The sequence below is a fragment of the Oryctolagus cuniculus genome, chromosome 2, assembly GCF_964237555.1.
Source record: "Oryctolagus cuniculus chromosome 2, mOryCun1.1, whole genome shotgun sequence".
NCBI lineage: Eukaryota > Metazoa > Chordata > Mammalia > Lagomorpha > Leporidae > Oryctolagus > Oryctolagus cuniculus.
The window spans coordinates 1,363,060-1,381,688 of record NC_091433.1 but is presented as its reverse complement, the minus strand read 5'-3'; the positions used below and the strand labels follow the sequence as shown (position 1 = coordinate 1,381,688).

General features: G+C 48.0%; 1 protein-coding gene across 2 annotated transcripts in view; it reads right to left on the bottom strand.

Annotated features, from left to right (window-relative positions):
* The window catches only part of FAM193A (family with sequence similarity 193 member A), a 154,982-nt gene that overhangs the window by 85,978 nt on the left and 50,375 nt on the right, over positions 1 to 18,629 (bottom strand). For both annotated transcript variants that reach the window (XM_070067973.1, XM_051836727.2), the window contains exon 2: positions 13,515 to 13,760. In XM_070067973.1, the coding sequence (XP_069924074.1) occupies positions 13,515 to 13,760 (246 nt within the window). The remainder of the gene's footprint in view (positions 1 to 13,514; positions 13,761 to 18,629) is intronic.

The window sequence follows — 18,629 nt, the reverse complement described above, 5'->3', positions numbered from 1 at the left end:
ATTCCCAGCCCAGCCCCTGCCCTGGCAGTTTCAGGAAGCCGGGGGTGAGAGTGAGCAGATGTGAGCTCTGTCAGGAATCAAGACGGTGTGTTACTGGCAAAAGGACAGGCATACCCAGAGCAGGAGACAGGGAGGGCTCCAAGTTGGCGCAACAGGGAGGGAGCCTACTGATCTAGCCCAGGAGAAGAGAGTAAAAATAGTGGAGATAGTGTAGTCTCAGGGAAGAGTTAGGGGAAAAACAGCAGAGGGAACTCTTCTGAAATTAGAGGGACATGTGGAACTACGTGGAGGGCATGGGTGCCCATGGCTCGGGACTCCAATAGCAGAGAGCCTCTGTACCAGCGCTGGAAACTGAGGTGAGATGAGACCACAGTAGCCTGAGACACTGGCAAAAAAAGTGGCAGGAAATGCCTAGAGGGAACAAGGCTTGAATTCCCATGGGGAAAAGTGCACCAGCCTAACATGAGGAGAGAAAAAACAAAAACAAAAACAAAGGTACAGAGATGATTCTCTCTCTCTAAACACCTTACAAAGGCGTACGAGCTGATAGAGCAGGTGCCATTTTGGACATATGCAACAGCTGCGCCAGCTCATGTCTGTGCCCGGCAATCAGCCAAGCACAGACTCCTGACTCCAGTGGGGAGAAATAACAGAGGGCTAGGACCTTGTGACTGTGTGAAGCTTCTGAACGGGACTGTAGGGAAAAAAAAAAAAACTGAGGGTGTGTGGGAGAACTCACGGTGCCGCTGAGACTTTGAGCAGTCTCAGTAGGAGAAGCCACAAGCTTGGGCGGTGCTGGTTACTTGGTGAGAGACATTGCTGGGGGATCTGAACTTACACTGAGGACTGCACAGATCCTTTGTGTGGTCCCTGGGACAGAGCAGACGAATATGATACCCACTGGGGCTAGTGCTCAGGCTCTGGTCTACATCGAGGAGAAGAGCTCAGCTGAGCAGAATTACTTCCCTTCTGATTAAAAAAAAGAGAGAAGATTTACCATGCCAAACTGCGGTGTGCCACCTTAGGCACACCCCTAACCCTGAACTGAACACAGCTCTTTGGCCACACCCACCACAAGCCTCTAGAGATTCCCAGAGAGCAGACAGTCCACTTATCTACAGAGTCATAGGTCACAGTACAACGACAAAAGCCGACACAGAGGAAAAAAAGAAGAAACCCAAGAATATCTCCACAAAGGCCGAACAAACACAACAACCAAGGAAACAAGAACAAGGAAGACAACATGACACTCCCAAAAGAACACGGTACTTCAATACAAGATTATGAAGACGATGAGACAGAAGAAACCCAAGAAATGGAACTCAAAAAATTGATGATAAGATTATAGAAAAGTAATCAAAAGCAAATGCAAGAACTACTGAAATCCATGCAGGACATGAAAGAAAATCTCTCTCATGAAATTGAAATCTTAAGGAGGAATCAAAATGAAATGAATAATTCAATAGAACGTGATTTGAGATATCGAAAAGAAATCAAAATGAAATGAAGAATTTAACAGAAAAATAAAAAATGCAGTTGAGAGCCTTAAAAACAGAATCAGTGAGGCACAAGAGAGAATATCAGACTTAGTAGACAGAGCACAGGAAAGATTACAGTCAAACCAAAGATAAGAAGAAGAAATTAGAAATCTGAAAAATATTGTTGGGAATCTACAGGGTACTATTAAAAACCCAACATTCGGGTTCTAGGAGTTCCTGAAGGCATGGAGAGAGAGAAGGGATTAGAAGGCCTTTTAAGTGAGATACTAGCAGAAAACTTCCCAGGTTTGGAGAAAGAGACACCCAAGTACAGGAAACACACAGAACTCCTAATAGACATGACCAGAAAAGACCCACACCATGACACATTGTAATCAAATTCAACACAGTGAAACATAAAGACAATGTAAAAGAGAGAAACGTCAGATTACTCTCAGAGGATCTCCAATTAGACTCACAGGAGACTTCTCATCAGAAATCCTACAGGCTCGGGGAGAATGGCGAGATATGGCCCAAGTCCTCAGAGAAAAAAAAACTGTCATCTCAGAATATTATATCCTGCAAAGCTCTCATTTGTGAATGAAGGTGAAATAAAGACCTTTCATAGCAAACAGAAACTGAAGAAATTTGTCATCACTCATCCAGCCCTGCAAAAGACGCTTAAAGATGTGTTACACACAGAAACACAGTCATCAATACCAAAGAATGTAAAGGAAGAAAATCTCTCAGTAAAAGATCACAGGAAGTTCAAAGTATAAATTAGAAATATCTTTGGAAAAATGGCAGGGCAAAGTCACTACTTATCAATAGTCACACTGAATGTAAATGGCCTCAGGCCGGCGCTGCGGCTCAATGGGCTAATCCTCCGCCTAGCGGCGCCGGCACACCGGGTTCTAGTCCCGGTCGGGGTGTCGGATTCTGTCCCGGTTGCCCCTCTTCCAGGCCATCTCTCTGCTGTGGCCCGGGAGTGCAGTGGAGGATGGCCCAAGTGCTTGGGCCCTGCACCCCATGGGAGACCAGGAGAAGCACCTGGCTCCTGCCATCGGATCAGCGCAGTGCGCTGGCTGTGGCAGCCATTGGAGGGTGAACCAACGGCAAAGGAAGACCTTTCTCTCTGTCTCTCTCTCTGTCCACTCTGCCTGTGGAAAAAAAAAAAAAAAAAAAAAAGAATGTAAATGGCCTCAACTCTCCAGTTAAAAAGACACACACTGGCTGAATGAATTAAAAAACAAAACCCATCTATCTGCTGCTTACAAGAAACACATCTTTCCAACAAAGGTACATGCAGACTGAAAGTGAAAAGTTAGAAAAAGATATTTCAGGGCCGGCGCCGCGGCTCACTAGGCTAATCCTCCGCCTAGCGGCGCCGGCACACCGGGTTCTAGTCCCGGTTGGGGCACCAGATTCTGTCCCGGTTGCCCCTCTTCCAGGCCAGCCCTCTGCTGTGGCCAGGGAGTGCAGTGGAGGATGGCCCAAGTGCTTGGGCCCTGCACCCCATGGGAGACCAGGAAAAGCACCTGGCTCCTGGCTCCTGCCATCGGATCAGCGCGGTGCGTCGGCCGCGGCGGCCATTGGAGGGTGAACCAACGGCAAAAGGAAGACCTTTCTCTCTGTCTCTCTCTCTCACTGTCCACTCTGCCTGTCAAAAAAAAAAAAAAAAAAAAAAAAAAAAAAAAAAAAAAAAAAAAAAGAAAGAAAGAAAGAAAGGAAAGAAAGGAAAGAAAGAAAGAAAGAGAGAGATATTTCATGCCAACCAACAGAAACCAAAAAAAAGCTGGCGTACCCATCTTAGTATGAGACAAAATAGACTTTAACACAAAAACTGTTGAAAGAGACAAACAGGGGCACTATATAATGATTAAGGGATCAATTCAACAGGAAGATGTAACTACTATAAACGTATATGCACCTAATTACAGGGCACTGGGCTATTTAAAGATATGTTAAGGGGCCAGTACTGTGGTGTAGCGGGTTAACACCCTGGCTTGAAGCACCAACATCCCATATGGGCACCGGTTTGAGACCCGACTGCTCCACTTCCTTTCCAGCTCTCTGCTATGGCCTGGGAAAGCAGTAGAAGATGGCCCAAGTCCCTGGGCCCCTGCACCCATGAGGGAGACCTAGAAGAAGCTCCCGGCTCCTGGCTTTGGATGGGTGCAGCTCCAGCTGTTGCAGCCAATTGGGGAGTGAACCATAAGATGGAAAACCTCTCTCTTTGCCTCGCCTCGCTCTGTATAACTCTGACTTTCAAATAAATTAAAAAATCTTTTTAAAAAAATAAATGTTAAAGGACTTAAAAGGAGACTTAGACTCCAATATAATAGTACTGGGGGGCTTCAATACTCCACTTTCAGATCAACCAGACAGAAGATCAACAAGGAAACAGCAGATTTAATCGACACTATAGATCAAATGGACCTAACAGATAGCTACAGAATTTTTCATCCTACAGTTGCAGAATACACATTCTTCTCAGCAGTGCATGGATCTTACTCTAGGATTGACCACATACCAGGTCATAAAGAAAGCCTCAGCAAATTCAAAATAATTGAAATCATACCATGCATCTTCTCAGACCACAGTGGAATGAAGCTGGAAATCAGCAACTCAGGAATCCCTAGAGCATAGCAAACACATGGAGACTGAACAACATGCTCCTGAATGCACAGTGGGTCACAGAAGAAATCAAAAGAGAAGTCAAAAACTTTCTGGAAGCAAATGAAGATGACAACACAACATATCAAAACTTATGGGATACAGCAAAAGCAGTGTTAAAAGGAAAGTTTATAGCAACAGGTACCTACATCAAGAAGTTGGAAAGGCACCAAATAAATGAGCTAACAATACATCTCAAGGATCTAGAAAAAACTACAGCAAACCAAACACAAAGCTAGTAGAAGAGAAATAATTAAAATTAGAGAAGAAATCAACAAAATTGAATCCTCCCCCAAAATTACAAAAGATCAGTAAAACAAAGAGCTGGGTTTTTTGAAAAAATAAACAAAATTGACACACCATTAGCCCACCTAACCAAAAAAAGGAGAGAAGACTCAAATCAGTAAAATTAGAGATGAAAAGGGGAATGTAACAACAGACACCTCAGAAATAAAGAGTTATCAGAAATTACTACAAAGAGTTGTAAGCCAGCAAACAAGGAAATCTATCAGAAATGAATAGATTCCTGGACACATAGAACCTACCTACATTGAACCATGAAGACACAGAAAACCTAAACAGACCCATAACCGAATCAGAAATTGAAACAGTAATAAAGGCCCTCCCAACAAAGAAAAGCCCAGGACAAGATGGATTCACTGCTGAATTCTAGAAGACATTTCAAGAAGAACTCACTCCAATTCTTCTCAAACTATTCAGAACAATTGAAAGAGAGGGAATCCTCCCAAATTCTTTCTCTGAAGCCAGCATCACTTTAATTCCTAAACCTGAAAGAGATGCAGCAGAGCAAGAGAATTACAGACCAATATCCCTGATGAACACAGACGCAAAAATCCTCAACAAAATTCTAGCCAATAGAGTACAACAACACATCAGAAAGATCATCCACCCAGACCAGGTGGGATTTATCCCTGGTATGCAGGGATGGTTCAGTATTCATAAATCAATCAATGTGATACACCACATTAACAAACTGCAGAAGAAAAACCATATGATTACCTCAATAGATGCAGAGGAAGCATTTGATAAAATACAACACCCTTTCATGATGAAAACTCTAAGCAAATTGGGTATAGAAGGAATATTCCTCAACACAATCAAGGCAATTTATGACAAACCCATGGCCAGCATCCTATTGAATGGGGAAAAGCTGGAAGCATTTCCACTGAGATCTGATACCAGACAGGGATGCCCACTCTCACCACTGCTATTCAATATAGTACTGGAAGTTTTAGCCAGAGCCATCAGGCAAGAAAAAGAAACCAAAGGGATACAAATTGGGAAGGAAGAAGTCAAACTATTCCTCTTTGCAGACGATATGATTCTTTATTTAGGGAATCGAAAGAACTCCACTAAGAGACTATTGGAACTCATAGAAGACTTTGGTAAAGCAGCAGGATATAAAATCAATTCACAAAAGTCAACAGCCTTTGTATACATAGACAATGCCACAACCAAGAAAGAACTTCTAAGATCAATCCCATTATTTGACAGAGTTAAGACAATGAGAGAGAGAAAGAAAGGTCTTCCTTTTGTTGGTTCACCCTCCAAACGGCCGCTACAGCCAAAGCTAGGCTGATCCGAAGCCAGGAGGCAGATGCTTATTCCTGGTCTCCCATGCAGATGCAGGCGCCCAAGCATCCGGGCCATCCTCCACTGCTATCCCAGGCCACAGCAGAGAGCTGGACTGGAAAATGAGCAACCAGGACTAGAACCTGGCGCCCACATGGGATGCTGGCACCACAGGCGGAGGATTAACCTAGTGAGCCATGGCACCGGTCCCATTTTTGCTTTCTTATCATTGGTGTGGTTAACTACAGTAGCACTTTTTTTTTTTTTTTAAGATTAATGTATTTATTTGCAAGTCAGAGTTTCAGCAAGAGAAGGAAAGACAAAAAAAGACATCTTCCAGGCCAGAGTCACAAGGCTGGAGCTTCTTCTGGGTCTCCCACGTGGGTGCCAGGGTCCAAGCACTTGGGCCATCTTCCACTGTTTTCCCAGGCTATTAGCAGGGTGCTGGATGGGAAGTGGAACAGCTGGGACTCAAACTGGTTCCCAGTGGAATGCCAGCATCACAGGCGGCAGCCTTACCCACCCTGCCACAATGCCACTCTCTTAGCACTTCTAATTTCCTTCCAGAACTTTTCCTTTGTATTCACAACTTACCTAACTGGTGCAGACCTATCAGCCTGTCTCGGCTTTCAATGTGCCTTCTTCACTAAGCTTAATCATGTCCAGCTTTTGTGTGGCTCTTTTGCTCACTTAGGAGGGCACTGTCTGGCCTGATTGCAATGTTGCTTGTCTCAGGGCATATGGAGGCCTGAGGAGAGAGAGGGAGGAAGACAGGGAGCCCCTTGTGTATGGAACAATCGGTATGCACACATGTATCACCTATGTTTGCCTCTTACATGGCCATGGTTCCTGGTGCCACAAAATGATTACAATAGTAGCATCAAAGATCACAATCACAAAGCATCACAAATCACCTTAAAGATGGGCTAGTAATAAGAAAGTCTGAAATAATGCAAGAACTGCCAAAATACGGCGCAGATGTGAACTGAGCACGTGATCCTGAGAACAGCGCTGACAGACCAGGCCTAGAACGTTAAACATTGGGGGGGGGGCACTGTGGTGGAGCCGGTAGAGCCACCACCTGCAGTGCCGGCATACCATTTGGGACCTGACTGCTCCACTTCCCATCCAGCTCTCTGCTGTGGCCTGGGAAAGCAGTAGAAGATGGCCCAAGTCCTTGGGCCCCTGCATCCGCATGGGAGACCCGGAAGAAGCTCCTGGCTCCTGGTTTTGGATCAGTGCAGCTCCAGCTGTTGCGACCAGTTGGGGAGTGAACTACTGGATGGAAAACTTCTCTTTCTCTGCCTCTCTCCTCTCTGTGTAACTCTGACTTTCAAACAAATAAATAAATCTTAAAAAAAAAAAAAAAAAAAAAAAACAGGTAGGTGGCAAGTCTAATAGCTAAACAATAAAGTTTTAGGGCTAGGGTCAGGGTTAGTGTGCTGTCCAGTACAGAAGCCCCTCCTGAGCACTTGAACAACGGGCAGTCTACATTACTACACTAATACAGGCTGTAAGTAAAATTAATACACAGGACTCCAAAAATGTAAAAACAGTATTTTTGTATTGGTTACATATTGAAATGATAGTTTAGCTCCCCTGAGGTAAAACATAATACCTGCCTCCTTTCAGTTTGATATGGGGCTACTAAAACCTTGGAAACTACACACCTGGCTTACACTTGTGATCCACGTCATACTTCTTCTGGACAGGCAGAACAGGAGACAACACATACCAGAAAGTTTATCAGTGATAGAGAGGGGGCCGGTGCCATGGCGCAGGTTAATCCTCTGCCTGCAGCGCCGGCATCCCAAATGGATGCCGGTTCTAGTCCCGGTTGGTCCACTTCCAATCCAGCTCTCTGCTATGGCCTGGGAGAACGGTGGAGGATGGCTCAAGTGCTTGGACCCCTGCACTCACGCGGGAGACCCGGAGGAAGCTCTTGGATCCTGACTTTAGATCAGCACAGTTCCAGCTGTTTCAGCCATTTGGGGAGTGAACCAATGGAAGAGAGACCTTTCTCTCTGTCTGTCTCTCTCATTGTCTGTAACTCTACCTCTCAAATAAAATAAAATATTAAAACAAAACAAAACAAAACAAAACAGATAGGAGAGACAGCAATAAGCAGAACCAAAGAAAGCAGCAATCGCTAAGAAAAAACTTGACAAGGTTAAAAACAAATAGGGGCGGAACCGGCACCATGGTGAAGGCTATTCCTCCGTCTGCAGGGCCAGCATCCCATGTGGGCACCTGTTCTACTCCTGGCTGCTCCTCTTCTGATCCAGCTCTCTGCTATGGCCTGGGAAAGCAGTAGAAGATGGCCCAAGTCCTTGGGCCCCTGCACCCGCGTGGGAGACCCGGAAGAAGCTCCTGGCTCCTGGCTTCAGATCAGTACACCTCCGGCCGTTGCAGCCATTTGGGGAGTGAACGAACAGAGGGAAGACCTCTCTGTCTCTCCCTCTCACTGTCTGTAACTCTACCTTTCAAATAAATAAATAAAATCTTAAAAACAAAACAAAAAAAAAAAACAAAAAAACAAAAAAAAAAAACAGGGGTCGGCACTGTGGTGCAGCAGTTTAATGCCCTGGCCTGAAGCACCAGCATCCCATATGGGCACCGGTTCTAGTCCCGGCTGCTCCTCTTCCGACAACTCCTGCTGTGTCCTGGGAAAGCAGTAGAAGATGGCCCAAGTCCTTGGGGCCCTGCATCCATGTGGGAGACTTGGAGGAAGCTCCTGGCTCCTGGCTTCGGATCAGTGCAGCTCCGGCCACTGCGGCCATCTGGGGAGTGAACCAGTGGATGGAAGACCTCTCTCTCTGTCTCTACCTCACTCTTTAAAATAAATAAAAATAAAATCTTTTAAAAAAATAGTTAAATACAAGTTAAGGACACACAGTTGAAGAATACACAGGCATGTGGCAGGGCTGTCTGCGATGTCGCATCCTGGACCCCATATCTGAGTGCCTGGTTTGAGTCCTGGGCTACTCCATGCTCCTAATCCCAGCTTCCTGCTAATGTACCTGGGAGGCAGCAGGTGACAGCCCTGCTCCCGAGAACTTGGGGTCTGGATGGAGTTCCTGGATCCTTGCTTCAGCCTGGGTCAGCCCTGACTGCTGCAGGTGTTAGAGGGAATGAACCAACAGATGCAAGATTCTCTCTCTCTCTCTCTTCCCCCAACCCTCTTTCTCTCTCTCTCTCCATCAGTCTGCTTTCAAATACATTTTTCCCCAAAGACTTTTTTATTTATTTGAAAGAGTTACAGAAAGAGAGGGGAGGTGGGTTCACTCCCTAAATGGTTGCAACAGCCAGGAATGAGCGAGGCTGATGTTGGTGCTTGGAACTGCATCCGGGTCTCTCACGTGGACGGCAGGTGTCCCAGCACCTGGACCATTTTTTCATGCCTTCCCAGGCACATTAGCAGGGAGTCAGACTGGAAGTGGAACAGCTGGAACCTGAACTGGCACCCATGTGGGATTCTGGCATCCTAGACAGTGGCTTAACCCACTGCATCACAACATCAGTCCCTAAATAAATAAATCCTTTTTAAAAAATAGATGCAAAAGAGATTTCCAAAAAACACATAATACTGCCACTCTACTCATTAAATTAGCTCTGGTCTGAAAAATAGCTTTCATTTAAGATTATGCTCTTGACATGCAGTCAATTACAGAAATCCCCTGTGACTCAGCAATTTCTTTCCCACTTCTATAAACAGAATGAGTGACTGTGTACCCTAAGAGCATCATTCATAAAATCAAAATCTGAACCTAAAATACAACATTTTCATAAAGATGCGAACAAGCAGCAATGAAAACGAGGAAATGACAACCCTGATGAGTCTCAGGTGTAATCCCGGGCGACACACATCAACTACGACCACACGCCCAGGAGCTGGTGTCCCGGCACAGCAGGTTAAGCCGCAGCCTGCACTCCAGCAATGCCAGCATCCCATATGGGCACCAGTTCTAGTCGAGGCTGCTCTACCTCCAACCTAGCTCCCTGCCAGTATGCCTAGAAAGGTAGCAAAAGATGGTCCAAGTGCTTGGGCCCCTGCCACCCATGTGGGAAACCCAGACATGGTTCCAGGCCCCTGGCTTCAGCCTGGTGCAGCCCAACCATTGAGGCCATATGGGGAGTGAATCAGGAATGGGAGATTTATCTCTTCTTCCCTCTTTATCTGTCTCCAACTCTGCCTTTCAAATAAATAAAATTTTTAAAAGTATACAGCTAACACAACTGTACTTTTATAAAATTAAAACGCCAGGAACACTGGACCACAAGAATAGCTTCGGTGGTATAACAGTAAAGAAAAGCAAGGCAGTGCGTGCAAACGAGCTGCAGGGGAGGAAAGCTCTGAGGAGCGAATGGCTGGAAGGGGTACGAGGGACCTGCGCCAAGGGTGTGGCAGCAACTAGCATCAGCGACTGCTGTAACACACACGGACACCACCTTCACCAAGAAGAGACTCTGGAGTGAGCGTTTGGCCTTGCGGTTAAGACGTGCACTTCCCATTCCAGAGCGCCAGCTCTGTTCTCAACGACAGCTTCATGCTAACGTGCTCTCTGGGAGCAGCAGGGATGGCTCCAGTAACTGAGTTCTTGTCACCCACCCGGGAGACCTGGGCCGAGTTCTCAGCTCCCAGATCTGGCCCCGCAGCCACTGCAGGCATTTGGTGAATGAACCAACACACAGGAGCTCTTTCTGTCTCTCTCTCAAATAAATTTTTTAAAAGTAGATTTTCAACTGAGACCCAATAAAGTTAACCTCTATGCTGACTGCTCGAGTCTAAATACAACATGAGAGTACACTAATGCAACAAAATCCCAACAGAAGGGTATGAAAGGAAAACAACTCCACCTAAGCTGTCCCTGAAAGGAGAAACAGGAACACATCCCAGCAAGCAGCCCTGAAGGACCTTACAAGACGAGAAGACTGGGGCAGGCATCTGTCTGAGCCCAGAGACAGAACCCACAACAGAATTCTAGCAGATCAGTCCAGCAACACTCAGAACTGTTCACAGAAAATCCCCACAAGAAGGTTCACAGCAGCTCTCTCCACAGCAGCTCACGTCTGGAAACAAACATCCATCAGCTAATTGGTGAGGGAATAATTCAACTGGTATAACCGTACAACTTATTCAACACCGACAAGGAACAGGGGCAAATGTTTGTGCAGTGTGATTAAGAGGTCACCTGGGGGCTGGGCTTGCGGCACAGCAGGTTACGCCACTGCCTGCAGTGCCAGCATCCCACATGGGTACCAGTTTGTGTCCTGGCTGCCCTATTTCTGATCCAGCTCTATACTAATGCACCTGGGAAGACAGAAAATGGCCCAAGTACTTGGGTCCCTGCGTCCACAGGGAAGATTCAGATGGAGTTCCAGGATCCTGGCTTTGGCCTGGCCCAGCCCTGTCCATTGCTGCTGTCATTTGGGGAGGGAAACAGCAGATGAAGATCTTTTTCTCTCTCCCATACCAGAGCGCCTGAGTCTGAGCTGGGACTCCGCTCAGCTCCAGGTTCCTGCGGACATGCACTCTGGGAAGCAGCAGGCATGGCTCAGGGGGCTGGATCTCTGCCACCTTTTGGGAGACTTAAACAGAGCCCTGGCTCTAGGCTGGCCCAGCCCTGACTGCTAAACACTACACTTTCTTTTTTTAATTTTTATTAAAAGATGTTATTTTTTTGAGAGGTTAAGTTATAGACAGAAAGAGGGAGATGGAAAGAAAGGTCTTCCATCTGCTGGTCACTCCCCAAATGGCTCAACAGCTAGAGCTGAACTGATCTGAAAACAAGAGGTTCTTCCAGGTCTCCCACGTGGGTGCAGGGGCCCAAGGACTTGGGTCATCTTCCACAGCTTTCCCAGGTGCATGAGCAGGAGTCAAAGAGGAGCAGCCGGGACTAGAATCAGGGCCCATATGGGATGCGAGCACCGCAGGTGGAGGCTTACCCCTTCATGCCACAGCGTCAGCCCCAGGCTGCTGCTTTTTATAAGGAATGAAACCCTCAGGATAGGCAATTCATCACAAGAACCAGTTGGGGATTACCAATCCCCCAGGGTCCGACTGATGGGGGATGGGACGGGATACCTGTGAGACAGGGTAATCAAAGGCAATGCCTCCTCAGAGGTACCAGAGGAGGGCTAGGACAAAGAAAGGAGATGATGCAGTTAAGGAAGCCAAAAAAAAAAAAGGTTCAAAAGCAAAGCGTGCTCTGGTCAGTGGGAAGGCTTATGGATGTCACTGTAAGTGAACAGGACACTTACATTACCACTGATATACGTAACCAACCTTCAATCAAAACCAGGGGAAGACAGCAAATGCCTCAGGGGACACAGACCGTGAGCGCAAGAACAACCAGAAGGGGCCCGGGCTGTGGCACCCTGGATTAAGCCACTGCCTGCAATGCTGGCATCTCAGTTCAAGTCCTGGCTGCTCCACTTCTGGTCCAGCTCCCTGCTAAATGAGCTTGGAAAGCAGCAAAGATGGTCCAAGTGTTTGGGGCCCTGCAACCAACAAGAGACCCAAACGGGAGCCAGTGCTGTGGCACAGCGCGTAAAGCCGCTGCCTGCAATGCAGCATCCCATGTGGGTGCTGGTTAGAGTCCCCTGTGCTCCACTTCCAATCCAGCTCTCTGCTATAGCCTGGGAAACCAGCAGAAGATGGGCCAAATGCTTGAGCCCCTGTACCCATGTGGGAGACCCAGAAGAAGCTCCTGGCCTCAGATCAGCCCAGCTTCAGCCGTTATGGCCATCTGAGGGGCGAACCAGCAGACGGAAGATCTCTCTCTTTCTCCCTCTCTCTGGCTCTTCCTCTCTGTAACTCTGCCTTTCAAATAAATAAATCTTTAAAAAAATACACAGCATGTTACAAATAAAGCAGGAAAAGGGGGCATGTGGAGCGGCTCACTGAGAATCGATCTCCATTCTGAGGAACAGGGCGCGCCTGAGGGTGGGCTGCTACAGCTGTCCTGGCACTGGAGTTGGGGTGCGGTCCTCCAGGAGGCACTGGCTTAGCAGCAAGGAAGCAGGCAAGACCTGCAGGAGGGCAGACCCACACACCGCAGCAGCCCACTGTTCCTTGCACCTTAGAACAGCAGTAAATCAACTCTTAGAGGCTGCAGGGCTCAGAGATGAAAGCAAACAGCCTAGAAAATAACTCACTGGGGCAGGCAGCCGTCAAAGGACACAGAGGACGCCTGGAATGTGCAGGTTAAATGGCAGCAGAAGTCAACTCCCTCTGGAACCCGAGGGGCAAACCTGAACGTCTTCTTGTCACCAGGACCCTCCAGGACTCAACAGAGGTCAAGTATCAGATTCAGAGGTGCCCTTCCCCGAGAGCCTGGCGGCCTCAAGGCGGCCTCGAAAGGGCCGAGGTGTGGAACTGAGGAAGAGCAAGGGAGAGCCAGGTTTACGCATCTGGGAAAGAACTTCATGGGAGTTAACTGCACATGGAATTTTCTAGACCTTAACACATGAAAAGCCTACCAGCTTTTCAGGAAGTTACTGCCAGAAAAAACCCTGAGCCCAGACGAGAAAGGCCAACACACATGCTTTGGGTTCCCAGCTGCCAACGGTGTTGTATCTGGACAAGGACAGCAGGTGCCCTACCAGGAAGCCAAGGAAGGCCTGGAGGAACATCCCACAGGGTGGGGCACAGGCCCGAGATGGTGCAGGAGGCAGCACCCCTGAAAGCACACAGACTTCTCTCTTTCATTGCCAATTAGCCCAGAGCCCGCAGGCGAGCAGCTCGCAGGGCTGGCAGCCACTCACCGCCGGCTGGTCCGGGCCACCCAGCCTCTCTTCCTTCTCCACGGTCCTCCGGCAGTCTGGGCACACCCACAGCGGCAGGTGCAGCACACTGTTACCCTTGGGAGCCATGGAAAGAGCCAGTTTGTTCGCAGTCTTAATCCCACTCTCTAAGAATGAAGAGTCTTTGCGTTCACTTCTGCACAGAAGACAATAATCCCCAGCAGGATAGGGTGGCGTCCTATGATTCATGCCAAAACTAAAAGGAGTCTGGAATAGAGAAAAAAAAATCCATTTTCAAGACCTGATCCACAAAGCCAAGACACTTAAAATATATATGTATTTCTAGTTAAAAGGCACACGTATATTTATACAGAGAGACATAAAATAGGAAACTGGTTAAATAAAACCTAGTATTCCAGAAGCTTGTAATACTTCAAATAAAATAGTCATGCTGTAGGAGCAGGCTTGCTGACACTTGGGACAACTGCACCCCATACTGCAGTGTTGGCTTAGGTCCAGCTACTTGGCTTCCCATACAGCTTCCTGCTACCACCACCCACATGGGAGACTCAAATGGAGTTCCAGGCTCCCGGCTTCAGCGTGGCCCAGTTGGGGCTATTGTGGGCATTTGATGAGTAGACCAGCAGTCAGAAGATAACATCTGCCTCTCTCACTCTGCCTTTAAATTAGATGAAAATAGACATTAAAAAAATCTTTAAAATCAGTAATGTCATAAAGAAAATCTCAGCAGGAGTTAGAAAACTGTCCAATTAACCCTTCCACCCAGACTTCTGATTTACTTCCTTGCCATGAGGGAAACTCGGGTCAATTTCAGACCGTGTGAAAGCATCAACACTGTTGATTATCCATGAAGCTGGAAGCCGCTATCCAAGAGGCACCTGTGCACAAAGCTCCAGTCCTCAGACGGGGACTTCTGGTGCGAGGGTGCTGGGAAGTCCACACCGTCTCTGTGGTGGGCACCCAAGATTCAAGACAAATAGTAGGGGGCCTGGTGGCAGCCATGCACCCAAGAGCCAGTCTCCCTCCCAGGCTCAGCAATCCTAATGAGGGAGGCTGGCACTGTGGCACACAGGGTTAAGCCGTCACCTGTGACATGGGCGTCCCTTATCAGAGTGTAGGCTGGAGCCTTGTATACTGCACTTCTGAACTAGCTTCCCGAAGCTAACCTCCTGAGAAGGCAGTGCTTGGGCCCCTGGCAGCCACACGTGAGACCAGGACAGAGTTCCAGACTGCTGGCTTCAGTCTGGTCCAGACATTTGGGGGGGGGGGGGTGTGTGAACCAGTGGATGGAAGTCTCTCTCTCCACCCGACGACCCCTTTCCCCTTCTCCCTTCCCCTCTGTCGTTCTTTCAAATAAATAAATAAATCTTAAAATAATAATGTTGACTTCCTCTCCAACTCCCTCATTTCAATGGCTGCTTTTTCAAACAGCTCCTGAACTGTGGAGTTGTGGGGTTGTGGGGTGAGGGTAGAAATGGCGGCAGAAGCCTCAGAGGTAGAACACACAGGAGGAATTATTACCTCCGACCTTTCCCAGAGATTATCAACTGTCCTATGAGAAATGGACAGGCACAGACACGTCATCCAGCGAGCAAGCACTTCCTCTAGCCGGGGGTGGGGGAGCTGAGCATGACCCCAGCGTGGGCCCTGCGCCTTCTGAGAGCCTGTCCCGAAGGCCCGAGAGCGAGGCCCTAAGTGCACTGGCTGCAGGAGCCCCGCGAGCTTCCAGGGGCAGGCGCTGCTCTGCCCACGCTCCTGCCTGAGCACCCGGCAGGGCCCTGGCAGCAGACGCTCCCTGTCCTCCACCCCTCTCAGCGGCCAGGAGGAGGAGCAGTGAGAGCGGTCTGGTTTTCCCCAGCTTCTCCAGCTTCCTGCAGAGGCTCAGTCAGCCCCCTCAGCAGCCCCACTGCCCCTCCAGTCTTTGATGTTCAACCAAAATCTGACAGGACGGGCCGCGCGAGAGCTCTCTTTGCAGGTATTTAAACAACAGCCACAGCGAAGATCACCAGCATCCCCACTGCCCTGAGACTCAGTGCCTCTCAGTGCTGCTCCTTCCCTCCAGCCGATGGACTGCGTCTGTCACCACAGATTACTCTGCAATTCCTAAAGCTGTATATAAATAACACCACACAATACAGTCTCTCTGATCTGGCTTCTTTCACAGTTACTCTGAGATGATTCCACCCACGGATCAGGAATGAGTACCACCCCACTGTGTAGGTAGGCCACATTCCCCACTGATGCACATTTGGGCTCTCTGTGGGCTCTGGCTGTTAGCAATGGCTGGTATGAACCTTTGTGTGCAATCCTGGTGTAGATACATACTTTTCTCTGCTATAAACATCAAGGAATAGGAGAGCTGGTTCTCAAGGCAGGAATATGTCTAACCTTAAGTAATTGCCCATTTCTCCCAGAGAGCAGTGTCAGAGTTGTGACTAACCCGCATTCCGTGGGTGCAGGATTTCAGCCGCAGCCACTGAGGGCACGCTATTATCCCTCTGTGTCCTCCCTAATGACCAAAGATGTGAAATGTCTTTTCAAAGTGTTTATGCCCATTCTTATCTCCTCTGTGGTGCAGTATCTCATCAACTATTTGGCCTGGCTCAAGAATTATCATCTTTACTACTGAAAAGAATGAGCTCTGGGTTTCATGATTTCTATATTTTAAATTTTCTCCACTGCTTCTTGCTTTTATGGTATTATTTCCTTTCTTTGAGTTACTTTAGGTATAGTTGGTTAAAACTGTTCTTTTTTTTAACGACTTATTTATTTGAAAGGCAGAGCAACAAACAAGGAGAGACAAAGAAAAGAGACCTTCCAAACACTGGTTTACCTCCCAAGAGCCAGGGCTGAGCCAAACCAAAGCCAGCAACTCCATCCTGAACTCCCGTGTGGGTGTGTGGGTGGCACGGATCCAAGGACTTGGGCCATCACTGCTGCCCTCCCAGGCCATCAGCAGGGAGCTGCAGCAGAGGCGGCGGCGGGTCTGCACTGGCGCTTACGTGGATCTGGTCCGGCAGCTGTGCTGCGTCTCCAGCCCGTCTCCACGTCAGGGCAGAAATCCAGGTTGCTGAGCCCTTACCCTGTGTAACTTACATGGTTAACGCCATCAACGTCCCTGTAAACACTGATCTGGAGCATTTAATAAACTCTGATGTTCCTATCCTCTTGATATTTGGAAGTTTAAAAGATCTGTCTAACCTCTTTTTTATTTAAAATTTAAATTTTTTAAAAATTTGTCTGAAAGGGCTGACGCCATGGCTCACTTGGTTAATCCTCCACTTGTGGCACCAGCATCCCATATGGGTGCCGGTTCTAGTCCCGGTTGCTCCTCTTCCAGTCCAGCTCTCGCTGTGGCCCGGGAAGGCAGTGGAGGATGGCCCAAGTGCTTGGGCCCTGCACCCCATGGGAGACCAGGAGGAAGCACCTGGCTCCTGGCTTCGGATCGGCACAGCGTGCTGGCCACAGTGCGCCAGCCACAGCAGCCATTTGGGGGGTGAACCAACGGAAAAGGAAGACCTTTCTCTCTCCCTCTCTCCCTCTCTCTCACTAACTCTGCCTATCCAAAAAAAAAAAAAAAAAAAAAAAACACAACTTTTTTGTCTGAAAGGCAGAGGGGCCAGCACTGTGATATAGCTGGTTAAGTGGCCATCTACAGTACTGGCATTCCTTTTGGGTGCTGGTTCAAGTCCTGGCTGCTCTGCTTCAGAACCAGCTCCCTGCTGCGGCCTGGGAGAGCAGCAGAAGATGGCCCAAGTCCTTGGGCCCCTGCACCCACGTGGGAGACCTGGAAGAAGCTCCTGGCTCCTGGCTTCGGATCGGCACAGCTCTGGCCATTGTGGCCATCTGAGGAGTGAAGGAGCAGATGGAAGACCTCTCTCTCTCTGTCTCTACCTCTCTCTGTAACTCTTTCAAATAAATAAAAACAAATCTTAAAAAAAAAAAAAAAGAAAAAGAAAAAGAAAAGAAAGGCAGGGGGGCAGGCAGGCAGAGAAAAACAGAAATCTCCCATCCACTGGTTCACTCCCCAAATGGTGGCCACAGCCAGGCCACAGCCAGCAGCTCCCTCTGTTATCTTTCATGTGGGTAGCAGGGTCTCAAACACTTGGGCCATCTTCCCTTGCTTTCCCAGATGAATTAGTAGGAGCTGCACTGGAAGCGGAAACGTGGAAGCCAGAACTCAAACCAGCGAGCACTCTAAGATGCTGGTATTGCAAGCAGCAGCTTAACCTACCACGCCGTATCACCAACCCATCCTCTGCATTTTTAAGCATTTTTGCTGGTGCAGAATTCTAAATTACAGTTTTTTTTTCCCTTTCAGCACTTGGCCTATCACAAAGATGTGACTCTTTTTTATTATCATTATTAAAGATTTATATTATTTATTTGAAAGGCAGTTACAAAAACATGGAGAGAAAGATTTTTCATGTACTGGTTCACTCCCCCAGGACCCTAGAACGCCATCCAGGTCTCCCACAAGGGTGCAGGGGCCCAAGAACTTGGGCCATATTCCGCTGCTTTCCCAGGAGCATTAGCGGGGAGCTGGATTAGAAGTAGAGTAGCCTTGGAACCGGCGTTGTGGCATTGTAGGTTAAGCTGCCACCTGCAGTGCCGGCATTCCCATATGGGCGCCGGTTCGAGACTAGCTGCTCCACTTCCAATCCAGCTCTCTGCTATGGCCTGGGAAAGCAATAGAAGACAGCCCAAGTGCTTGGGCCCCTACACCCACGTGGGAGACACGGAAGAAGCTCCTGGATCCTGGCTTTGGATCAGCACAGCTCTGGCTGTTTTGGCCAACTGAGGAGTGAACCAGTGGATGGAAGGCCTCTCTCTCTCTCTGCCTCTCTTTGTCTCTCTGTGTAACTCTTTCAAATAAATAAATACATAAAAAAAGAAAAAAAGGAGTAGAGCAGCCAGAAATTAAATGGGCACTCACGTGAGATGCCAGCAATGCTGGACCAGAGATGTGATGTGACTTCTCTCTCTGGCTTTCACTGGTTCCCAAGACAAGTTCACTATTTGTCTTAATGTTCTTTACTCATATATAACATCTCTTTTCTGACTGCTCTTCAGTTCTGTTAAATCACTGTTTCAGCAAGGTAATTACGATGGGTT